Source organism: Podarcis raffonei, chromosome 5, assembly GCF_027172205.1.
Source record: "Podarcis raffonei isolate rPodRaf1 chromosome 5, rPodRaf1.pri, whole genome shotgun sequence".
NCBI classification, from domain to species: Eukaryota; Metazoa; Chordata; class Lepidosauria; order Squamata; family Lacertidae; genus Podarcis; species Podarcis raffonei.
In genome coordinates, this window is record NC_070606.1 from 55,079,435 (window position 1) to 55,106,123 (window position 26,689).

The window sequence follows — 26,689 nt, forward strand, 5'->3', positions numbered from 1 at the left end:
ACTTCTTTTTTGAAAAAATCCAAACTGATGCAGAAATGTAGAGAACAGAACTTAGTAATGCAATGAGTAACTTAAAAAGAAGAAGAGAGAAACTGACATATTTATCCATTCCTAGCCCAAATGCAAGATGAAATTGAAATGAATGTAGGCTACTTCTATAGCAGAAAAGAGAACCAAACTCTTGACTGGTGCAGAATGGACAATTTACTAACTTGATAAATTCTCTATTTGGCACCTGTTTATGGTGCATCCCCCACTCTATCCTTTCTACACCTCTGCTTTTGCCTCTTTGAATATAGACACCTCAGAAATATATTCACATGGGAGACTTATTGGCAAGTTTTGATACTTTAAACTGACATTCTTCATCTTTGGGGAAATTCATTGAAAATGTTTTGATTTTAGGGTTTATTTCATTATAACGGCATTGTTACTTTCAGCATCTTGAAGCACACAGGGCTAACATCTCAATTGAAGGTTGACAGTTTTAGCAGACACTAAATTGGCTCCATTAAGAGGTAGGAATGATTGCTTCTATTATGAAATTCCTCCTCGGTCTCTATATCATTGGATGAAAGCTTCCTAGATGTTTGGTGTTGATAATGCAATCTCTAGCACACCAGATATATTTCTCTTGAAAAGTAAATGTGTCCCTTCCCCTTTGTGTTCAACATACATGAGAAAGGAAAGATACTACTGCTTCAGACAAAAAATTCTTATTTCTTAGGAACATGTTTCTGCTATGATGCTCATTGATGAGTAGAGTGGGTTACTCCACTTACCTTAGAGCAAGTCCATTTTGGTATAAGCACATAAATGCTTCCACTAAAACCTTGAAATAAGTAACCCCCATAGCAATGCATTGAATTGTTTGCCAGATTCTACATTGTACTTTCCATAGCGTGACTACACCACATTTCACAATGCTGGTTGATGCTGGTGTGGCAGAACTAGCTGCCTATCCAAACTGCTTTGTCAATATTACATCAAGGCGGAATTTGGTTACCGAGTCAATGCCATGATACTTGTGCAGCCATTCTTCTGTTTTCCATCGTATTGTTTATTTACTGGCACCGACATTTATACAATCGGACACAGATGTATCCAAGACAAAAGGACTGTGTGCTAGATGTGAATTATTCAGATTAACCAACCTTGGACTGGGGGATGGATAGAGGGAAGGGACGCAGCCTTTTTTATCAGTGTGAATTTGCTGATTTCAAAAATAGAGATCTGCTTTCCTGAAACTTGCAGAACTAGAAGTAATAAAGCGTTTCAACCAGGTACTAATTAGATTTCCCAAGGGGGGAAGGGAATTCCATTTTTGGTCACATACTAGGCACCTCATTACACATAAAGTGTAATTCTGTCATTTGTTACATGTAAACAGCTTCTATTGATTTCACTGGGACTTTTCCATGATTAACTAGTGACAGGATTATATCCAAATAGATAAATCTTAAAGTAGTGGCTTGAAATAGTCTCTTGCACATAGAGCTTTTCATCTCAGCCTTTGTTCAGCCTCTGAGAAAAAAGAATATCATTTTTTTTAATGCCGGCAGCACTACCAACAGGCTGCATGGAATATAGGAGCCCAGCGGGAATAGACCTTTAGCAGGAATTCATATCTGTACTCTGAAACATGCACTTTTTATTGGTTACATTCCCTAAGGACTTGTTAAGGCATTAGTTACATTTTACCACCCTAAATGTCTTTACCATAAACAAATGAAACTTTGGAATCCAAGTTCAAGGAATAAACTCAAATGAAATGCAATTTAACCACTCTTTGGGGATAAAGACTTAAGTGGGGAAGAATGAAGAATTGATAGCCTATTACGACTTGTAATTTTCCACCTTGAATTATTGACAACCTGTGACATTACACCCTTACAAATTACAATCTATAAACAGCTTGGAAAATATGACCTTTGCATTACAATTGGTCTCCAGATGCCTCTGAGCTTATTTTCAGGCAGCTGGCAGAGGGTTATTTTCACTGAGGCTGAGTAGGTGTGCGAATGCAAGTAAGTGGAGAACTTTATTATACACTCAAGCCAAGCTTGCTCTCTTTCCCCCTTTCCCCCCCTCTGTAGGAGAACTTGAAAACCTGATGGATTATGGGTGGCATGACTTTTTTTAAGGTTGAGGATGAGGGAAGTAAAAGCCATTAGAAATTTTTGGCAGTAATTGATTAGCAGTCATGGAATAAATAGAACTAATTAGCTAGAGTTTGTTGACTTAGCACTTTAACAAAATTGAAGGTGAGAAATATGGTGCATTCATGTATGTGTGTGTTTTTTAAAAGGAAAAAACTGTTCTTTGGGAACAGTTCCTCAGGAATGAGTGGGCAGATTGGAAGGCATTGTTTAAGTGGAAATGAATGGGCTTACATTCCAGCCCTCCTTTTTGGCATCTGTCCCACACAAGGTCATGTCTTATGAGACAGTATAAGATTGTTGGGCTTTGAACTTTACCCATAAGCAACTGGCAGGAGCTCATTTATGCTGCCAAGACCCTGTTTAGTCAGTTCATTTGTCAAAGTTTAAGGACAGTAGCTTGTCAGATTTAATTATGACCTCTGTAAATTGCTGGTGACGTTCCATAAATGTTAATAGATTTTTCCAACAATATAATATATTCATTATATTATAATGTGATATAATATCTTTCTTTCATAAAGCTATTGTAGTTAACAAGACATAAAGACTTGTACGGGAAAGAATCTGTGTGAAACAGGTGAAGGGAATCTCTTTCTTTTTTGGTAACCTCCTGAGGACCACATGCCAGTGATGGGTGGGCCATAGGAAAAAAATGTGCAAAGCTATGCATGCAGATTTTACCTCTGCAAAATAGGCAAGTTTGTAAAGTAAAGGTAAAGGGACCCCTGACCATTAGGTCCAATTGTGACCGACTCTGGGGTTGTGGCACTCATCTCACTTTATTGGCCGAGGGAGCCGGCGTACAGCTAGCATGACTAAACCACTTCTGGCGAACCAGAGCAGCTCACAGAAACGCCGTTTACCTTCCCGCCGGAGTGGTACCTATTTATCTACTTGCACTGGCATGCTTTCAAACTGCTAGGTTGGCAGGAGCAAGGGCCGAGCAACGGGAGCTCATCCCGCCGCGGGGATTCGAACCGCCAACCTTCCGATCGGCAAGTCCTAGGCTCTGTGGTTTAACCCACAGCGCCACCCGCGTCCCTAGGCAAGTTTGCACACACCCTCTATTGCCTTTGAAGCATCTGAGGAATGGAAGAGTCAGGTCTGAGTAAAGCAAGGGTGGAATGACACGGAGACAAGAAAGGTGGTGGTTTTAAACAATAACAGTGACGTGAATAAAGTGAGGAGGGGGAGACAACAGAGAGGAGGGAAGTTGTGGTTTAAAGGAAGGTTTGGGTACAGTGAGAAGGATGCTGCAGCTTTGTTGTGTTAGCTTTCAGGTGCTGGCTTCTCTGTTGTACCCATCTCTACTTTTTCTCCTTGTTATTATTATTTTTTAAATCCTCAGTATTTCCCCTTCCTAATCTAGCCAGACCTCCCCAATTGTTTTAAACCACCTTCTTAGGACTAAGAAGGATTCCCCTTCTTAGGACTAATCCACACTTCCCTTTTGCTCTGTGCTTTCAAGGCAGAGATCCATGTTTTCCCAGTCCATGAGACACCACACAACCTTCATTGGGGGCCGTACAATGATGATCTAGTGGAAATGTAGTATTGAGAGAAATGGGGAAGCAGTATCACAATACTGCCAGAGCAAATGTCTGTACTTATCTTGAGGGAAGCTAAGCTATGAAACACCTTGCCTCTGGGAAAATGCTGTGGCAAATCATTTCGCAAATGCCATAGAGAGATCAGCTATCACTTGAAAGTGGCACCAGTAATTTCCAGCTGATTATGTCAGTCTCTGCCTTCATTTTGTGACTGGTTCTGCAGCTGCAATACCATTCTGTGACTGGCGGACCTTAGTAATTTTCAGCCATCTCAAGTAAACCCTGGCAGCACCAGGTTTGAGAAGGCCCACTTTAACTAATAGTACATGCCCATCAAGTTTATCAGAAATAAGCCCCACTGTCTTCCAGGTGACTTATGATATCATTAATTAAATTTATGAAGTTTAGGGAAGTGTAGATAAAACTATTTATACTGATGAGCTTGCTTCTGTTGTCCTCTCCCAATCATACATAGATATATTTTGTAAGGTATGCCTTCCCCTCTAACTCTGGGGTTGTCCAGTTACTCAAGGGCACTCCACTCCTTTATCTTTGTTGCATTTTCCTTGTGACCATGCAGCTCAATTCAATAACTCTGTCATGGTATCTTTTTTTCCTTCTGACAGGGAGCTAAACAGTGATTTATTGCTTGAATGCCTATCCCTTTCATGAAAGCCATTTGTTTAAACATCAGTAAAGCACGAAATTAATTATTCATTGCATGCTAATTTTTCACTTTTATCTGCTTTAGAAAGCCTCAGAATAAGCTGACTGCTAGGTGTTCAGATATATATAAATATGTCACATTATTTCTAGCTAGCAGTTCTGGAGTCTGGGATTTTGTGTTTTAATTATTTCCCTCCCCACAATCTAGTGATTCTATTCCAAGGAAGGTTTTCCACACCAACCTTTCCTCCTTTGCAACATTTTCTCATTCTCCTTTAGAAAGTGGCTTACAAATGGTCAGTTCATATTACTACAACTTCTGGATTTGTGTTTGGGGTTTATAGGATCTGTTATAACTGCAATATACCCTGCAGAACACCATCTAGTAAATGAAGGTTTGGTGTGTGTGTGTGTGTGTGTGTGTGTGTGGTGCTAATATACTGAGGTGATTTTGATCTAAGATTTGTTGGGTGCTTCTGGGTAGTGCAAGATCATAACTTTGTTTAAATTCGTGCAGGACGTTTGTGTGTGTGTGTGTGTTTGTGTGATTTTTCCCATCACATGAGTTCATGGGATAGTAATTATTTTTGTTTGTTTGTTTGTTTGTTATTTGTACCCCAGCCATCTGACTGGGTTGCCCCAGCCACTCTGGGAGGCTTCCAACACATATAAAAACATAATAAAATATTAAACCTTAAAAAGCTTCCCTATACAGGGCTGCTTTCAGATGTCTTCTAAAAGTTATATAGTTACTCATCTCCTTGACATCTGATGGGAGGGTGTTCCACAGGGAGGGCACCACTACAGTAAGCACTGTTCAAGTTTGCAATCCAGTTCATAGCTGTGAAACCAGGAACCATCTTCCTCAGTTTATCATTTCATATGAAGTGTGATAGTCACATGAGGGCTATTCCAAATGAACAGCCCTCCACAAGAAAATGGTGGAAGTACTGTACCTCTTCAAATGTGTGTTTGACTTGCTCATGAAATCATGTAGCAAAGTTATAGACCAGTGATGGGAAACCTGAGGCCCTCTAGATGTTCCTAGACTGCAGCTCTAATAATACCAGAGCATTGGCTCTTCTGGCTAGGGTTAATGGGCCGTCCAACAACACTCAGAGGACCATAGTCTCTCCATCTCTGCTTTAGACCAATGTTTATTGCTGCCCAACTGTCTCTGGACAGTTTTTCTGTGTTTTTACAAATGAGCTGACAGATGGCAGCCATTTTGTGTGAGAGAGGGGAACTAATCAGTCTAGAAAAAGCTATGTGTTTACCACAAGAGGGACAGCTTGTTGGAGCAAGCGGTCTTGCTTGTTAAATTAATTCTGTCCATGGCCAATTGAGAAGTCAGATTTTTGTCACGGTTTTTTTTTGGGGGGGGGAGGTGTCTTCTGACATATGCAAGATTGTCACAGTTGGAAGTGAAATATCAGATGGATAAAGGTTTGGTATTAGAAGGCTTAAATAGTATTATCTTCATTTTCTTTCTCCATATTTGCTTTCACTCATAAAGCATCGACTATATATTTATATATGGTACATATGTAGGAAATCCAAACATTTTGAGTAGGGGGATCAGACTTGAGAATGCAACAACATCCAGCACTTCCATGTTTCATCTCCCCATCCCTACCGCCATCCCAAATGCTGTGAGATAAGTTCAAACTATTCAACACAGTTCCTCTGGCAGATTTGCTGCATGAAAAGTATTTGTGTTTATTTGTTATATTTGAAAAGGGGATTTGTTTCTTTTCCCTATACAGTTTGGAACAGCTCACTTCTGTGAGCTGTCTGTATTACCTAGAGGGGAGATGAGTGCTTTGTTTACCCATAAGGAAGCTCGCTTAAGAAGCAGTTTTACTTGTAAAAGCAAGTAAGTCATAGCCAATTGGCTGGCTGGGACTTTTGACATGACACAATCTGCTTGTACATGCCCTCACTTTGTTATGGATAATATGAGTGAATCTATCAGATATGAGGCTTGAGTACAGAGAGTGCCATGTAAACTCAGAGAGAGAGAGCATTGTATTGGATGTCACAATCCGTGTTCCTTGTTCCTTGTTTCATGTTGCCTAGGTTGCTGAGCAGAGGTAAACAATGGTTTGATGTATGGAGGAATGAGTGAAAATTAGCCATATTAAAAGTAATATAGCACCGTGTTCTTGTAAACAACTCCAGGGCCATTAGTCCTTGAAAGCAGAAAACTAGATCTGAACTGAATTTTTATGAATGTTTACTTTTGTGCTCTAATGCACACATTTGATGAGGGATTTTTTTGTCAGTTAAGAAGTCATGCCAAAACAGAAAATATAACTCTACTTCTTGTGCAAATATCCTCGGCTCAGAGGGAAGACTGCAAAAGCCTCCAAAGTTTGATTTTGAAAATTCCAGGGAATTGTACAGTCCCTGCATAAGGGACAAAGAAGCCCTTGTATGGACCAGCACACACATTTAAATGTGACAGGGTAAGCACTTTAACCATGGTCCATGATGCATGTAAGTTGGGAGTTATTTTCCAGCCAGTCTGATGTGAGCTGGGCTTGGTGATAGCTTCATTTAATGAAGACAAATTAGTAGTGGCCAACATTTATGACATGTGTGCCAAAAGTCTAGTCCAAGGTATTGAATGTTGTTGCTTTGTTGTGCACTGCGGTCTGTATGCCAGCTTTTCATTCTCTATGCCAGTGGTTTTCAATTAGTGTGCCGTGTAGCCCTGAATGGTGCACCACAGGCAGCACCAACCTCCATCCCTCCTTCCTTCTCTCTCCTCTGATAACGACAATCAGACCTTGGTAAAGAAAGTGCACTCCTGTTGGTTGGGACCATTAACATGATGCATTACTATTGGACAGGCTGTATCAGGTACTGTCCAGGGGCTACTTGGAGGAGGAAAGAAGAGGAGGGAGAGAGAGAGCTGGTGAGTTGGAGGGAGGAGGCAATAAAGGCAGAGATGAACATAGGGAGTAGATTGATTGATTGATTGATTGATTGATTTGAGATAACGGTACTTATTAGTTGGTTTGCCTGAGACAGGCAAGAAGCCCAAGGAAGGGAGGGAAGGAGGAGTCAGAGGTGATATCCTGGAGGGGTTAAAGTGGGGCACAAAGCAGGTGGGGGTTCTACGCCAAGGGGGCAGCTAGCCAGCTGGTATTGAGTGGGATGCACCTGGCAGATTGGGGGGCTCGGATGGAGGAGAGTACCAGTGGGTGAGAGGGGACCAACTTGCGAATAGGGTCAAGTGGGGTTGGATAAAGAAACAAGCCAAAGACCACAGTGGGGCAGATATTTGTGGCAGGGGCACTGTTGGTAAGGGGGCTGGAGGAGCCCCACAGAACTTGGGAGAAATTAGGGGTCAGTAACAGATTCAGATAAGGCCTTTGAAGGGGAAGCAGGGCAGAGTCAAAGGTGGGAGTCAAAAAGGCTGAAAATCTCTATGCAGTACCTTTGAGTGAGTTTGCTTTTAGTTCATTGAAACAGGGAATGGGCAGAACCACTACATAGGAAAAGCAGGCGTAAGTTAAGTCTATGACTTACCTTGGACTTTTGTTTCTCTGGTCTCAGTGTTTTTGAGCAATGATGGAAGTGAGCAAACATTACACGTTCATTGGGGGAGAGACAGGTCTCTTGCAGATGTCTTGCCTCGAGGCTCACAAAATTCTCAATCCAGCCCTGAGGTTATAAATCGAAAGAACAAAATCACTTGGAATTATAGCAGAAGCATGTTTTTATTAGGTTGATTTATTTGCCTCTCTTTGAAGAACTCCATCCCCAATGAAGTGATAAAAGCTATTTGCTTGACTTTAGCATCTTATTGTACTGGGGGAAAATGGAAATAATTTGTAGATAGGAAGCCTGGTGATTCATAAAATAGTAAAATATTTTCAGGTGGAAAGATTGAGTTCCTACAGATAGGTTGTTTTGTGTTAGAAATAGCTGTGCAATCAGAAATTGCTCCCTATAATGTATTTAGCCTAATGTTGTTAGCCGCCCTGAGCCCAGCTTCGGCTGGGGAGGGCGGGATATAAATAAAATTTATTATTATTATTATTATTATTTACAAAAGAAGACAACCTTGTTGTCTTCCCCCAAACACAAAGATCAGATATGAATCTGTGGTCTTATGCTTGCAGATCCTTATGATAGTCAGTGGTGTTTTTTTCTGGGGGGACGCGGGGGGACGCATACCCCTAAACATTTTGTGAATCTAAGTTTGGCCTCATTGAGGCACAATATTTCAATATGAGTAGGAAAATGAGAGTACCCCTAAACATTTTTTTAAGAAAAAAAAGCAGTGGTGATAGTTAATACATTTCAGAATCACATGCAAACATCCCAACATCACAAAGCTGCTTTTCAGTAGGCTTTGCCTATCTTCTGTTTCAGAACATGGGTATAACAAAGCAACATCAGAAGTGGCTCACGCCATGCATATTGTTGCTAGGGCGACCCTGTGTTTGTGGGCCTTCTGCTCTTTTATGCATAGAACCATCCCAGCTATACCTTAAAGGTTGCTAGTTCTATTCCTTAGCACAATTGATGCCTCTTCCAAACCACATGGAAAATGAACAGGGTTATAGTGACTAATCTTTCTAGATAAATGTCAGTGTAAAAGTGGCCAGAGTAGCTGCCAGGGGAAAAGAGCATTAGTGTCAGGGAAGCTTAGCCAAGCGATTAAGTGACACTATATTGGCTTGATATGGTATCCATGTTTTTGAAAGTTGTGTCAAAATAGTTGGATCCCTTGGGCATAGAGTGGAAAGTAATATGAGTCTTCTAGGAACATCACACAAAGTTGCATCCCTGTAATTCATAAAATATAGCTGTAGGATTTCTTTCGCTATATTCTTTATGGAAAACATGAATACAACATCCCAGTGGCCTTTGGTCCCCTGGCTGAAGACAGAGGCCAGAGTTTGTTTCAAATAACCTGACACTGCCAACACTTTCAAAGGGGCAAGTATTGGATTTTGTGGCTTGCATTGGAACTGAAAGGCCCAAGCCTTGAGATAATTATCTTCCAAAGGCACAGATTCTCATTCCCTAAAGACTTGTGGAAACAAGTAGCTTGTGCCTGTTTTGACAGCTGCCTTTTGTGATGCCTGGGGAGCTTGAAATCATAAGCTGATCATGGCTATGCATGCAACTTTGGCTCATCCTAGATCAGTTACTGCAGTTGGAAGTTGAGATCTCTTTCTTGGTCTGATGGGGAGGCCTAGCAGATGTACTTTCTGCTAAGGTTAGCACAGTGTAAACTGCTCTGCTTGGATCTGTGTTTATGAATATTCATGTGTCATGGAACCTTGCAGATCACTTCCAGCTAGGAATTTTTCATCTAGAGGACATCATTGCTCTGTGCTATCATCTGCCCCTGTTTCCTCCCCTTCCCTTTTCATCATATTATGATTTAAATAATGGCATTGTTCTGAAATACCTGCCTCTAAATGGCAGGTAACCACCAGGTTTCTCTCTAGATCCCATGTTGATCTCAGACATCAAATTATACATTATATGAGAGATCAATGGTTTGCACTTCCCATTAATTTTCTTATTTAATGACAGCTGCCAGTGAAAGGGGAAGATTTGAACCTAGGCCAAAGGTTGTGTGGTGAAAGTAAAGATCCCTCCACCTTTGCACTGTAGCTGCAGTCCAAAACATTTCCCACCATGCTGCTTTTAGGAGAGAAAATTGCAGATGAAAATCTATCTAGGAATCTCCCATGTTTTGCTACTTTGGGCTTACAATGTCCTCTTAGTATTTGCATCATCTGTGCATGACATGTGGATAGCCAGGACACTGAAACAGTCCTTGTTGTTTGCTGGTTCATTATTCTTCAGCACCATTTCTATAAAGATGTGCCAAAACTTGAACACGAGCATATTCAGGAGAATTGTAAAAACTGGGCTGTTTTTGGTTGCTAAACTGGCAAATATGGAAACACTTCTGAATGCTCGAATTTTAGCGCATTTCTCACACTGCCATTTTATATACACTTCCCTTGGAATTAGTACCATAGAACTCAATAGGGTTTGCTTACAAGGGCAACACATGTCTAACACATAAAATGCCATTATCTTGTTTTTAAAAAATGATTATTCATAGATGGCATTCTTAATAGTGCACCTTCTGTTGATCTGGGTAACCATGATAGATTATAAGGAAGGAAGCATTATATATAGTATGCTGAACAGTGGAAATGAGAGCACTTGATATGTTAGGGGAAAATAGTTAAATTCATATTGCTTGAATGGAAAACATTGCAGGGAGTGGGAAATGTTAAAGGAGACTACCGTATATACTCGAGTATAAGCTGACCCAAATATAAGCCGAGGCACCTAATTTTACCACAAAAAACTGGGAAAACTTATTGACTCGAGTATAAGCCAGTTCACCACACCACAAACCTGGTGGTAGTGGCAGTGGCGGAGGAAGAACAAGCAGCCCTAAAAGGCTGCTTTCGGGCTGCTCATTCCTTCTCCTCTGCCACCGACAGCAGCAAAGGCGGCGGAGGAGTAAGGAGCAGCCCGAAAGGACCCTCACTTGAGTATAAGCCGAGGGGGGCTTTTTGAGCATTAAAAACGTGCTGGAAAAGTCTGCTTATACTCGAGTATATAGTAAAGGTAAAGGGACCCCTGACCATTAGGTCCAGTCATGACCAACTCTGGGGTTGCGGCGCTCATCTCGCTTTATTGGCCGAGGGAGCCGGCGTACAGCTTCCGGGTCATGTGGCTGGCATGACTAAACCGCTTCTAGTGAAACCAGAGCAGCGCACGGAAACGCCGATTACCTTCCCGCTGGAGTGGTACCTATTTATCTACTTGCATTTTGATGTGCTTTCGAACTGCTAGGTTGGCAGGAGAAGGGATCGAGCAATGGGAGCTCACCCCATTGCGGGGATTTGAACCGCCGACCTTCCGATCGGCAAGTCCTAGGCTCTGTGGTTTAACCCACAGCGCCACCTGCGTCCCTACTCGAGTATATACTGTACTTCTATTAGTTGCTTACATTAACTTGTTCCCCTCGCTTCTGCAACATGACTACAGAAGCCCCTCAAAGACCAGGGGATATGTAAGCAAAGCTTACATTCATTTTTCTTTACTTCTTCTATAGCTAGTTGTGTTGTTTGATGAAATTACTGTAGATGAGAGGAATAGAAACAAAGAGAAAAAAAAGGGCAATGCATTATTTTTCATTACATTACCGAATTCCTTTACACCCATATTTGACATTTAGAGCAACATAATATGCATGTCTTTGTTCATTAGGGTCTTCAGATTAGCTAGCGACAGCCAGGGAGAGAGAAAAAGAATGTTAAATGTAAACTAACCTTTTACAGGCTAAACAACAGAGAAGCGGAAGTAAGAATGAAAGAATAAATATTTTACATGATGGGTCTACATAGCTTTTTTTTTACTAACAATACACAAAATGAGAGCACCTCAATGCAAACATGCATTTTGCTATCCTGTTTGCACTTTTGTCTTTGTATCAAAAAAATATGTACTTTATCAGAAAAAGTAATTGGAAAAGAAAGGTTATCGCACCATAGCAGTAAAGTAAAAGGGGTATTATGAAAAGGGGTGCATTAAAATGAAAGATGAGGGGATTACCTAATAGTTATTCAGTTTACATATTTTTAAAGATCACTGTATATTGCTTTAACATAGAAGTGGTTTAAACATGAGTAAAGCCCAAGATTTAATCTCTCTAAAATATTTATTCTTAGGCTGGGCCATTAGTATCACTTCATACAGCCAAAAAAGCATTGAAGTGATGTAGACTGTGTTGTCCTCAGCTGTTTTTCTGCAAACAGCTGTGCAGAACCAGAACTGAGTGACATCTCCAAGGGATCTAGGGAGGTCATTGGACCCTAATAAATAGCCCTTTTTTCTGGAAGCTGACCCCATGGGAAAGCTGTAGCTTCAGGAGACCTGACATGCCCTAACTGATCACAGCTCCTTACCCTTGACACAGCCTTCCATAATTTCTACCAGGATCCCAGGAACAGATAGTGTGATGAGTGTCTCTTAGTTAGGCTAGGAACAAAAATCAAGTCTGGGAGCATAAAACTAATCACTGAGACCTACTCAGGAGGGGGAAACAATATCTTATAAGTCCTCTGAATCAGAGTCTTGCTACTATTCCAGGAAGGAGTGGGGTAGCCAGGGTAGCTATAAAATTGCTTAGTTGGTTTCTGATCACTAGACAGAATGCTGGGCATTGCATGAGTCCAAACGAAATGTAACTAAGTGCAAAATAGCACACTGAGAAGAGCTTCTGAAGATGCCCCCTCAAAGTGTTATTTTCTGCAGCACTCTGATCTGACAATCATCTGATTTTCAGATCTTCAGAAACTCAGTTCAAAGTGTTGCACAAAATAGCAGTTTGGAAGAGGCTTCTAAAGACCCCTGTGAGCAAAAAGGTCACCCGATAAAATTTTGACATCAGATGATGGACAGGTGTGAAGCTCCACCCACCTGTGAAACTTGGCCTACAAGGGGCAAGAGAGATAATTTGGGCTAGAAAAGTTCCTTACCTCTGAACTAATACATGTGTCACCTTGGCTCAGACTGATATTTCCAGGAATGGCACATTTTGTAAACTTAGCTCTCCGGAAGTGCTCCTTATCACTGCCAACATCAGAGCTCCCACCTGTGGACTGAACCTAAATCTTCAAGAGGACTGAAACTGAAATTCAGTATAGGTTGAAACACTATCCCCCACTCTGTCTTTCTGCTGAAACTTTTTGCAACCCGGTCTGATTTATTTTTTTCCAGTACTGTACAAACTTTATCTTAGCTGCTTCATAAAATGCTATTTCACACTTGATTTTAAAGTAGTTAAATTGATGTAGTTTTAGTTGCTACTAGTTTGATTATGGACTAAGTGCTGTTTTTGCTTTTGTCTGTAAGCTGTTCTGAGGGCTCGATGGGAGCCATGTGGTTGGTAAATAAATCATAATAAATGATTGGTTCATATGGGGTTATTGGCACAATGGCAGCTGAAACAATATGGTGCCAAGCATGTAGTCGAGCACAGCAGAGATGAACAGCTAATTGCAGCTGGAAATCGCTAGTCATTCTGCTGTCCTCCATTTTCCAAACTCTGATCTACTAAAAGTTGATGACTCACTTTCATTTTAATTTCACTTTTTTTAGAGAGAACCTGAGCTTGTGCTAGGTGTCAGGCTGCCTACCACCCTGTCAGATGGCATTCCCACAGCGGGTGCGTATGCCTGACAAAGACATGTGCCAATTAAGGCTTGGAAAGTGCTAAATTTCAATCACCGCCCTCCCAGGAAAGCTTATCAGTGGCAGCAGGGCGGCTGTTTGTTGAAGATACAGAATTATGTTGCCGCGCCGCTCCCTGAATAGACCTATAAATCCCCCACTACGAAAATGGGGAAGGGAGGGGCATTTGCACATAAAGCATTTCTGGTAGTTGCTCTCCTGATACAAGACGGCAGTAAACCAAATAATGAAGTCAGGCTAGCAGTGTGCCAGGTCTTGCATCCATCTGTAACAGGAATTAAGGGCACTGTCAGCAACTGAACCTGTTAACCCGAAAAGCAGCTTAACAAAACCTCCAACAGAGATATTACTTAAAGCATGCCCATAGTTTTGGGGGGCACCACTGTTTTCTATATGTTTTGGTGGTTTTACAGGGGCATGGTGAAATTACCAGAGAATGTAGCAAACTACCCCATATAAATGATATTCCATGGAGTGTTATCTACACCAGGGGTTTCCAGGACTTTTTTCCAGCTGAAACTCACAGGAACTCAGTTTTGGCACCTTTCAGGGTGGTGCCATTGCCATCATAAGAGAACAAGGGAGGTGTTCATGGTGAATTCCGGCATCTCTTTTCCTAGAAAAATAGCATTGGGGGTGTCTAACCTGTATCCCTCCAGTTGGGCTTAGACTCCTGCTCCCACCAGTCTCAGGCAGCATGACCAATGGCCTGGAATAATGAGAGCTGTAGTTCATCAATGTATGGAGGGCTACATGTTATCCACCCTTGCTATACATGACCACCATGCCAATAAGGTGGATATGTGGCGGTGGGGGTGGGGGGAATCTGGCCTACCACAATGAATGAATGACTTTAAAGTAACTAGCATGGAAGCCACAAGCACACTTTGATTAAGTAATTCCAGAAGCACATCTGCACTGAAAAATTATGTGATGCAGCTTTCCCTTAAAATTTCATTTAAGACTAATCTCTTTCTCTCTCTCTTTTAATTGGGTCAGTAAACCCAATTAATGGGATGCTGTGGGTGTAATTCATCTTGTTTTAAGCAAAGCATTTGACAACATGCCCCATATTTCACTCCATGAACTGGTTAAATGTGGGTTAGATGATAATGACATCAAATGGATTTCCAGCTGGTTGGAAAATGGTACTCACGGAAAGCTCATCATTGGTTGCAAGTAGGGTGCTGCAAGGCTCTGTTCTAGGCCTGGTATTCTTTGTACATTGGGATTAACGTCTTAGATGAAGAAGTAGAGGCAATCCTTGTTAAATGTGTGGATAATCTGGGAGGAATAGCAAACACCTCAAAATACAGGAATAAAATTCAAAACGACCCTGATAGAATGGGAAACAGCTGAAATTAACAAAAGGAAATTTGATACAGACAAATGCAAAGTTCAGCATTTAGGGCAAACAAACAAAACATCACATGGACAGGTATAAAGTGGACAATATATGTACTTTTGTTTGTTTGTTAAACAAGAAAAACTTTAATAAAAAGTTTTCAGATCATAAAATGTAACAGCTGCCATTTTAAAAGGATATAAACTAATTGAAAAAAGGTACAGAGGGGGGCAACAAAGATAGTTAGGGGTATGGATGATAAGTCCATAAGCTAAACATGTTTAGCTGGATGATAATAGGCCTCAAGGGCTATCACACAGAAATGATCAATGAACCAATGAATGGTTATGTGCTGCCCCAGAGAGTATGGCTACATCCATTAACAGATTTCAGCTAAAGTTCAGGAGAAGCATTTTATCCATAAGGGCAGTCTGATAACTGAAACAATTACAAACAGGGATTGTGGGTTCCCTTGGCAAAGGTCTTCAAGCTGCAATTGGAAAGCCATTCTTTGTTCTGCATTTCCTGCATTTTACATGGTGTTGGACCTACAAGATCCTGTCCAACTCTATAACTCCATACTATTTAGAAGAACATACTATACTATGGGTCTTTATTAAAGTCTGTGGTTTATCTATCAGTGTTATTGTACAATGTGAGGGCTTATTTCTGGGGGCAGGGGGTAACTGCCAGAGTAGAAGATCTTGACCATTAATTCACATGGAGCCCCTGCATCAGGTCTAGAAAAATAGTTTTAATTTGGCTCACACCATGTTGACGTTTCACCTTTATCATGTGCTTTGAGTGGTAGAGCAGATGACCCTTCCCTTTTTTCTGAGAGAAGTTGCCACATGCGGCAGACACTGGTGAGAGGAATTCCGATGTCTGCGGACGTCTCTGCAGACACTTCCATATCAGTTAAGCAAATGCTTGAGCAATTCATTTAATTATGTTAAGCACCCATTAACAGCAGTCTAAGTCCTCCCCTGGGTCATATCAGTTCTATGAGATTCTAATTGTTAGAGAGTAACCATGATTTCCTTCTTGTGCCTGCAGGTGATTTTAATTCTGACAAAGCTGTATGACTACAACCTGGGGAGTATCACGGAGAGCTCACTGTGGAGGTATGTAGATAAGCTGAGTTAATAATTACCAACTTACTTAACAATTTGGACACTGTGGTACAGTCCTTTCATTAGACTTAATTGGATTTTTTACATGATGGAAGGTTTGTAGGTCTCTCAGAGTGGCCATTTATGGCTCTGCTCATTCTTCAACACGTGGAGATGTCAGAACTGAGCCATCCTCTTCAGCTACAGTGCATGATGTACTGCTGCTTTCATGTATCTGTTAATTAAAAATGAAAATTTGATTTAAAAACTGAAAGCGAAACCTAATGTTGTTCCAATTTGTAGTAATAATTTATTTCTTACAATATGGTGAGTAGTGCATTAACAAGCTCATTTTCCAATAGAATAATAGAATCCTAGAATCTTAGAGTTGGAAGGGACCAACTCCCTGCGATGCAGGAATCTCAGCTAAAGCATCCATGACAGATGGCCATCTAGCCTCTGCTTAAAAACCTCCAAGGAAGGAGAGCCCACCACCTCTAGTGGGAGTCTGTTCCACAATATTAGTTAATTTCCATTTTAAATTTAGCAGTGATATTTTCTTTCTATTCACAATTTTCTATTCACACTGCCTCTGCTACACACACACACACACACACACACACACACACTTAACATATATATAATATTTAATTCAACTCTTACTCTTTGCTTAGAAAGCTTACATGGAGCTTTTAATGGACTCCTGTTTAGTCACCCATTATACCTAGAGTTGCTTAACGTCAACAACAATGTAGCAATGTGTGTCCCAAACTAATTCATATAAAAGTACTGTACGTATTTCCTTTGTGCATTCTTCCATCCTATGTTGGGAAGGAACATGCTGGTCATCTGATATTCTCTTGCATTGAGTAAAGGAATCTGAAGGATAGCAACTTGAAAACAAATTCTACTATTTTTGTCAAGTAGACGGAAGTTCCAAGTGTTTGCTTTTCCCCCGTCTTCCTTTGCATTTATAAATTACTACATGGTTACAGTATTAATAATAAATATGCCTACATTTATTATATCATAAATAGAGAACACAGTACACTATAAATCTAGAAGCATGAACTTCTCCACTGCCTCACCCCTCCAGTAGATGGCAGTGCTGCTGCTGGGAGACAAGCTTCTAATGGGGGAGAATAGTACAGATGAGGTTTGGCTTGGGGCATTATATCTTTGCACTGAGAGGGGTTCTCTTCTCTTTAATTTCACCAGAGACTACCAGTAGATGTGTTGCAAAGTTCTTTCTATGAGACAACAAAAAGTGATATTAGGAAGTTTTTAAAGAGTTTAGCAATAGGCTATTGAGTGCTATTTCTATTTGCCTTGTGACATTAGTGTAGACCTCGGTGTTTGTTCCTTAAAAATATCAAACAGTACATAGAAATAAAATGAAAAGAGCAACCTTTTGCAACCTTGAATGTTCCAAGCTTTTCCAGGTAGGATGTCAATGAATGAAATAATGTATTATCTTGCATATGAGTGTTTTGATCTTGTTTGCCTATAAATGACATCCAGTTTCTGAAGGCTGAAGAAAGCAAGGACTCCCCTCATCCCTCTTAGGTTCAATATAGGGATATTTTCTCATTTTCCTTAAACTTTTAGAATGATGCAGGTTAAAAATAAAGCAGTAGCTAAGTCCTATGGCCAATTTTTCATGTGACATTTGCAGGTAGAATTAGTTCTTTAATTCATAAAATTTGGCACATGTGAGCATGTCCTCATATTTATTTTGGATATCGGTCATTGTTTTGCAGAATCAATTGAATCAAATCTTTAATATAAGTGGTCATATTGATATTTTAACATGTTACATTTAAGAAGCATATTGACAAGTTGGAACATGTACAGAAGAGCGTAACCAAGATGATTAGGGGTTTGGAAACCAAGCCTTATGAGGAGCGCTTGAGTGAATTAGGTATGTTTAGCCTGGCTAAGAGGAGACTGAGAGGAGATATGATAACCATCTTCAAATACCTAAAGGGACGCCACATAGAAGATGGAGCAAGCTTGTTTTCTCCTGCCCTGAAGAGTAGAATGCAAACCAATGACTTCAAGTTATAGGAAAGGAGATTCCCTCAAAAGGTGGTGAGCTGTTTTCCTTGGATGTTTCTAAGCAGAACTTGGATGACATCTGTCATGGATTCTTTAGTTGAGAGGAAATTGAAGAGAAGCACTTTTGCCTAGTGCCTAAAAATATATAATGAAAGCACCAGGCGAACCTCCCTAGGAAGAGCATTCCACCAATGGGGAGCCACTACAGAAAAGACCCCTTCTCAAGGACAAAATTGGAAGAAGTATCTACTTCCCATTTTACACTAACCAGAGCTTCCTGTTATTTTTTAACTTGGGAACTATCGTTAGTTGTAGTTCGTGAACAAGCAGGAGAATGCACCATGGTTTGAGCCTAGGTTGTTTGAACTAACCATCATTTAAACAGTTCCTTTCTGTTTCAACATAATGGGGAGCTGTGGTGAGTCTCATTCTTGTGACTGTTCCATATGGAGGAGCGAGATCGTGCAGAGTCATTTAAGTAAAACCATACCATTGTTGACCTTTATATCCATAAATGCACTAATTAAGCATGGTTTCTTCCTGGTCTGGGTTTAAGGAGAAATAATGAAGCTTTTCTTCCATCAGCTATATATTTTCAATAATGTGATTACTTGCCAGGTTTGGATTTTTCTTTCAGTCACCTAGCTCTGAAAATTTAACTAAAGTGTTTTTTAAAATGGTATTAAAATTAATAAAGTGATCCACATGAGGTCCTAGGCATCAGAAGACTTTCTGCTGCTACTACACAGTGTGTAAGGGGCAGAGAAGTCGATAGGCAGCTGAGCTTTTCATGCACCAGTCTCAGTGGATCAACAGGCTCTGAGTTACAAGGGTGATTCCACTTTTGAAATGAGTTATTGAGATTTCTCTCCAGCTAGACTTGGCATTAATTACACTATAATCCTCTAGGTAGACTCGGCCTTCCTTGTGCTTTTGATTTCTCTCTCTCTTTCTTTTTTAAAAAAGCATTTATTTTTCTTCAAGAAAGGGAGTAAAGGTAAGAAATAGCTTGTGTGACACAGAACAATTAGTCAAGTTGGATTTGTTTATATATATTTTCTTCTTCCAATGCTCTCCCAGATATCTCCTAGATCACAAAAGGGATTAAGCTTTGAGACTCTGGAGAAAACAGTGGTTTCTGCTACTAAATAAAGATAAGCTTAAGTTTAAGATAAGTAAAATGTCAGAATAAAAGATACCATATCTGCAGGGAATTGGTGGTGGTGGCAAGGAGACGGAGGGAGGAAATAATCTCCACATTTGTAATGTGATTGAAACTGTGTGGAGACAAACATTAAAGAACTGTGATTAACCTTATCCTTCAAGGCTTTGAATGCCAACCAGTGATGCGCTCTCAATGGAACACTGCTGCAAGTGGCTAGAATGATATGTTTTACACTGCCCATTCCTTTCCTTGAAAGTGTGAGCAAGTTCTGTCTTAAATTCACCTCAACACTTTCAAGCTAAAGGTAAGTTATCACATGCCTGTTTTTCATCTGATGGCTGCAGTTAAAGCAATGGCTTATATGGATGGGACAGCCACCATAGGTCAGGCACAGAGAGAACTATTCAGGGTGGTATTTTTAAATTGAGTTTTCAAGTTTGATTTTGACTTGGCCAACTCAAAATTTCCCCCATTTCCCGAGATTCCCTATTTATTTAACTCTCTCACTCTTCCTGCAAGATGAACCTTCTTCCTTAAGGAAAGGAACAAATGGTGAAGGGATGGAGAATAGGCCAAGTCCTCTCCTAGGTGGTAGAAGATGCTAAGCACACAATGATCTCATCAAGCCACATGTTCCAGTGGGAAATTATGCTCAGTGCATTCCATTTGACACCATGCCCCCTCCTGTGTTTCCTTCTTCTCCCCTCTGCTGCATAATACCCTCTTCCCCAAGACTTTAATTCTTCTTGGAGAAGAGTGGGTAGACTGCCCGTACGGGCCAGTCTTGACAGACTCTAGGGTTGTGCGCTCATCTCACTCTAGAGGCCGGGAGCCAGCGCTGTCCGCAGACACTTCTGGGTCACGTGGCCAGCGTGACAAGCTGCATCTGGCAAGCCAGCGCAGCACACGGAAACGCTGTTTACCTTCCCGCTGGTAAGCGGTCCCTATTTATCTACTTGCACCCGGGGGTGCTTTCGAACTGCTAGGTTGGCAGGCGCTGGGACCGAACGACAGGCGCACACCCCGCCGCGGGGATTCGAACCGCCGACCATGCAATCGGCAAGTCCTAGGCGCTGAGGTTTTACCCACAGCACCACCCGCATCCCAGAGGAGTAAAAGGGACACAGGTGGTGCTGTGGTCTAAACCACTGAGCCCTTTGGGCTAGCTGATCAAAAGGTCAGCAGTTCAAATCTCCGCGACAGGGTGAGCTCTCGTTGCTCTGTCCCAGCTTCTGCCAGCCTAGCAGTTCGAAAGCACGCCAGTGCAAGTAGATAAATAGGTACTGCTGCAGCAGGAAGGTAAACAGCATTTCCATCCACTCTGGCTCGTTTAGTCATGCTGGCCACATAACCTGGAAAGCTGTCTGTGGACAAATGCCAGCTCCCTCGGCCTGAAAGTGAGAAGAGCGCTGTACCCCATAGTTGCCTTTGACTGTACTTAATCGCCCAGGGGTCCTTTACCTTTAGCTTACAGAGGAATGGATGGGATAGGATGCAATTCTTGTTTTGAATTGAAAAGTTGGATCCAGTCTGTAATGGGATTGATATATTCAAGCTGTGTGTGTGTGTTTTACCCCTTCTCCTCAGTCACCCCATTCTAGTTGACAGTGGCAATGGTAAGACTTGATTGTGTCAAAAAGCCCAAAGTCAGTTCCGTGGAAGCTTACATTGTTGACTGTTGTAACTAAGCTAGCCTAACATCAAATGTTATTGTTATTTCTGAATGAGATCAATTTGGGAAAGTGCTTTTCTGTGTGTATAAAGTTGGTTGGTAACAAGGGCCACAATCCTCCAGGAAGTTTTCACATGCAGACTTCACTGAAATGATATGTTCAGTTCCCAGTGGATTGTCTTCGGGATTTTTCTTCATGTAAGATAAATGTTGAAATGCTCTGACATTCTGAATTAGGATGAACTTTTGTTGCTTCCATTTTCTCCCTCTGCTGAGATCATTGTACCCATGAGCACATTTCAAGAACTATAGCTACTTAAATTCCCCCCCCCCCAGTTGTAAAAATATAAAAAAGCAAAGTGTTAAGCAAATTGCAGAATGTTGAGATTTCTCTGTGACATACCTGCATCTGCCATAATGGCTTTGCTTCTGTGAATCCAAAGTAAAAGACATATAACCAGCGTATAATGGATGACCTCCAGTCCATCCACATTTTCCTCATAGCCTATGAAAAGTTTGTCCAAAAGCATTTTTAGATGTAGAAAGAAAGCCGAATCCCAAAAGGCAGTGAAATGCTTGCTTTTTATTTGCATCTTACATTTAGAGTGTGCATCTCACATATATAGTGTGGGGTCTCACAGGTCTCTGAATGTTATCCTATGTTTTACAGCAAGATTCTGTGGCACTTTCTGATCATCATCAATGAGGCCGTAACCTTTGCTTCATTGATGTGGTTTTATTGACATGAATACCATGGATTACAGTTTGCAGGAGCAAACAGGAGCAAATTGATCCAAGATAGAAAGGCATTTACATTTCTCATTTTCTAAGCAGCTAATGGGGCTGAGAAAAGTGGCTCAAAAATTGTTACTGGAAATGGTTAACACCTTAACTCACTTTAGGCATTCAGTTTGCGTGTACAAAGGGGAAGCAGGGGTGTGCAGAATGAGCCCCACCACTGTAGTGACTCTCTGTATGCTAACCTATTGCCTTTGAGATGTTGTTGGACTCAACTCCCATCAGTCTCAGCCAGCATGGCCAGTTAGGGAAAATGGGAGCCATAGTCCAGAAACATCTAGCTGGGTTTGCCACCCCTGCAATAGGCTAAGAACTTAGTTTAGAAAACAGCATTTCAATTATTTTTGAAAAATGAATTATTACCTCTTATGCAAACACATAGCTTTGTATGTTCAGTTTTCCTAGTAAACCTGAGGGTTTGACCTGACCTGAGGGTAGAGGTCTGAATTTGAAAGCAAACTCTGCATATTTACTCAGAAATCAGTGCTGATGTGGTCAATGGGGCTTACTGTGTTCAGCACTAGTGTCTGATGTTTATTTTTGTGCATCACTTCTGGTCTCTGTTAAGCCTACATGCAAATCCTTCCATAAAACCAACCTTTTAAAGACCTCTCCCTGTATCAACAGCATTGAATTGAATGAGACTGGAGCCAGTGATTAACCAACTTATTGAACAGCGGTCATAAAACTTGGGTTGAAATCAATTTAATACTTTAAAATTCTCCTTGGGGCTCTTAAGGTAGATTCTAAGGCTGGATGTTCAAATCTGAATATTCAGCAGTTCCCTTTGTCTTTCAAAGTGAATTGAAATACAAATTTAGGTGGTGATATCTGTTTATCAGACTTTCAGCCATGAGTCTGAAACATCAGAGAATGTGCATATTCAATGCAAATGCACTTAGTAATGGGAATTGGGCAATTCTCTCTGTAGATGCTCTGATATTATTCAGTATATGGCTTAAAGGCAGAAATACCTGTTTCATATAACTCAATAAGAATTTTCCTTTATTTGATTGTATTCTTTGTCTTGCAGCAAATCACTCTATTGAAAAATAACTTTTTGAGACCCCAGGCTCACTTATTTAAAATAACTTTTGAAACAAAAAAAGGAACAGAAATGAAGAAACATTCTTTTAATATTCCCACACTGAAACTTTGCACCTTGATGTGACGTGTCTCCCCCTGCATCTCCGAAACATTTTATTAGCAAAAGGAATGGATAGCAGATTAACAAAGATATGAAAACAAAAGGAGGACGTATCTGCTGCCAAGGAGCACCAACTACCACTGTTTCTATTGTTAAGATTTTATTTCATGGCAGGAGTGTGCTGGGAAGGGTAGTAATTAGGCAGAAGTAGCTCACTGGGTGAAGTAGAGCCATTAACACTAGCTTCCCAGCTGTCACTTATGGGGAGAAAGGGGTCCCCAAGGTGTTGGAGAGGTCAGTGCAAAACCAATTCAGAACTCCACTGCTTTGCCACTCCCGTTCTCTCACCTGGCAAACAACATCTGCCAGAAAGCAAGTCTCATTGGTTTTGCAACTAGAGTAGTGCAAACAGTGCCCCAGACTCAGGTGTGATAGTCGGGGGAAGTGCAATCTCAGAATAGGAGTGGAGGTGTTACTGAGAAATAACACAATATAGCCTGAGTCTAGTTTCACTTTTAAATGCCTGTTGTCTTTGTCCATGGAGTTTTCTTGGCAGGGATACTGGAGTGGCTTGCCGGTTCCTGCTCCAGGTGGAGCACGTTTAGTCCAAACTCTCCACTATGACTTGTCCATCTTGGGTGGCCCTGCATGGCATAGCTCATAGCTTCTCTGGGTTGTTCAAGCCCCTTCCCCATGACAAGGCAGTGATCCATGAAAGAATGAAGGAAGAAATGGAGGCAGTGAGAGATTTTACTTTCTTGGGCTCCATGATCACTGCAGATGGTGACAGCAGTCACGAAATTAAAAGATGCCTGACATCACCTTGCCGACAAAGGTCCGTATAGTTAAAGCTATGGTTTTCCCAGTAGTGATGTATGGAAGTGAGAGCTGGACCATAAAGAAGGCTGATTGCCGAAAAATTGATACTTTTGAATTAAGGTGCTGGAGGAGACTCTTGAGAGTCCCATGGACTGCAAGAAGATCAAACCTATCCATTCTGAAGGAAATCAGCGCTGAGTGCTCACTGGAAGGACAGATCGTGAAGCAGAGGCTCCAATACTTTGGCCACCTCATGAGAAGAGAAGACTCCCTGGAAAAGACCCTGATGTTGGGAAAGATTGAGGGAACAAGGAGAAGAGGATGACAGAGGACAAGATGGTTGGACAGTGTTCTCGAAGCTACCAGCATGAGTTTGACAGACTTTAGAGTTCTTTCATATCCTCTTATTGGTGATGAATAATGCCACAAGACTGTCCCTCATATGTCCCTCATATGTACCCTAAGAAGGCCTAAATCCCCAAATTAAAGATGAACTTCTATTTCTGAAGAAATTTCCTCACATCCAAATGTACAATTTTTTTTTGTTAGATTTGTATCCCACTTCCCCTCCCCCCTCCAAAAAATGTGCAAGGTGGCTAAAAGGTTTTTTCCCCTCACAACTAATCTACACAGACTCTTTTGAATACATTGATTTCTTCTGCACATATACCATATCAAAGTCATTCAGATGAGTATCGCAAGAACCATATTCTAGATTCCAAGGAATCTGGCTTGACTCAGAAATCACTTCAATGCATTCTCTTTTGGTTGGCTGGTCTTTGTAAGACATTCCGCATTAATTAGGAAGCCAATTTATTATGCACATTAAAAGTGCATTCTGTCTTGCATCCAGTCATGAAATGTAGTATTGCTGCCATGCAAATCAAGGGAACCTTGTTCCATTTGCAACAGAGGATTCGGCATGTAAATCAGAAATATGAATATTAATACTGACATTTAGTAGTCAGATACTGTAAATTGCAGGTGTGCATTGCTCATACAGTTTTTCATTTCTATAATGTTTTAAAAGTTTGTTAATTCTGTTTTCAAAATGGAGCTAATAAGTCAGATATTGCCATTACATTTTACCTATGTGTTGATATTCTGCACAGCTGCATCATTAAAGTTTGCTAGGCGAACCATATGTGGTCCTTTAAGGTGTGTGGAGCAGGGCTTGCCCTATTCTCTCTAGTACAGTGGTACCTCAGGTTACATATGCTTCAGGTTACAGACGCTTCAGGTTACAGACTCCGCTAACCCAGAAATAGTACCTCGGGTTAAGAACTTTGTTTCAGGATGAGAACAGAAATCATGTGGCAGCCATAGCTGTCAACGTTTCCCTTTTTAAAAGGGAAATTCCCTTATTCTGAATAGGATTCCTTGCAAGAAAAGGGAAAAGTTGACAACTATGGTGGCGGCATTGGGAGACCCCATTAGCTAAAGTGGTACCTCAGGTTAAGAACAGTTTCAGGTTAAGAACTGACCTCCAAAACAAATTAAGATCTTAAAGCCGAGGTACCACGGTACTTGGAAATCTCCTCTCCATGTATTCTCATTGTGTGTGGTGAGCATTTCATGCCATCCAAAAAATCCCCCTCTTGCTTACCCCGATCTATCTTTGTGAATTGTAACTCTATCAAACTTTGCATCGTAGCAAGTTCCCTGATGGCTGTTCACATTTGTCTGTTCCAGTTTTTTCCCCTCCTACTGTATGGTTTTCCCTAATGAGGAAAGTTTGCAGCATTTGAGGCTTTTCGTTTTGAGAAAATGCAAGTAAGAGGAGACCTGATAGAAGCATGGAAAACTATGCATAGTGTGGAGAAGGCGAATAGAGAAAAGATTTTCTCACTCTGCCATAACTCTACGATGTGTGGACATCCAGTGAGGCTGAATGTTGAAAGATTAAGAACAAGAGAGACAACTTGTTCAAACAGTTCAGAGGTGAGTGAAGGAGCTTTCTTCCACAAATTGGAGCAAAGCTGGCTACCAACGTGGGTGGCTTTAGAATTGGATTAGACAAATTTATGGAAGACAATGCTACTAGCTACAGTGGTTATATTTTCCTCCACTCTTGGAGGGAGTATGCTCCATAAGTGGAGTTGATGGGAATCAGAAGTGGGGAGAGTGCTATTGCACTCCACTCTTCCTTTTGGGCTTCCCATAGACATCTGGTTGGCCACTATGTGAACGGGATGCTGAATTACGTGGAGCTTTGTCCTGATCCATCAGGTTTTTCCTACATTTTTATGATCCTAACCAAACAAGGATCACATAATATAACAACAACAACAACAACAAATTTATTTATACTCTGCCCATCTGGCTGGGTTTCCCCAGCCACTCTGGGCGGCTTCCAACAAAATATTAAAATACAATAATCTGTTAAACATTAAAAGCTTCCCTAAACAGGGCTGCTTTCAAATGTCTTCTAAAAGTCTGGTAGTTGTTTTTCTCTTTGACATCTGGTCAAATGCCCCAACATTGTCATCTAAATGGTTATGCAGTGATGTGAAAAATAGATGTGAAAAATATAGTGTTGCTGAGGAGGTTAAGCAATCAAGCATCACTGTCTGTCTGTCATCTCTGCCCTGCGAGTAGGGATGGTCCAATATTTCCATTTTGTTCTCTCGGTTTCTCATTTTTTTCCAATTTTAAGCTCAGTTCTCCACATTCTACATTGTGATTTTTTTTTTAAAAAAGGCAGATCCTTGTGAAAATTTAGCAGCATTTTAGAATTCATCCTAATATACACATCTTTGCATGTAATTTTACCTGATTTACACATTTTTGCAAAACCTCATCCAACACATTTTGTGTTATTTCCACCAATGCATGCATTTTTATGCACACTTTACCCCAGTATATGCATTTTTGAACACATTATTTGTCTGGAGAACTGCATTGTGAGATTTTGTAGGGTGGCTGTGTTTCAGCTGACATAAT

At 40.9% G+C, this 26,689-nt stretch overlaps 1 protein-coding gene across 6 annotated transcripts in view; it reads left to right on the forward strand.

Moving 5' to 3' along the window:
* Positions 1 to 26,689, forward strand: part of SORCS1 (sortilin related VPS10 domain containing receptor 1) — a 362,307-nt gene that overhangs the window by 110,874 nt on the left and 224,744 nt on the right. For all 6 annotated transcript variants that reach the window (XM_053389262.1, XM_053389264.1, XM_053389265.1 and 3 more), the window contains exon 2: positions 16,032 to 16,099. In XM_053389262.1, coding sequence (XP_053245237.1) covers positions 16,032 to 16,099 — 68 coding nt within the window. The remainder of the gene's footprint in view (positions 1 to 16,031; positions 16,100 to 26,689) is intronic.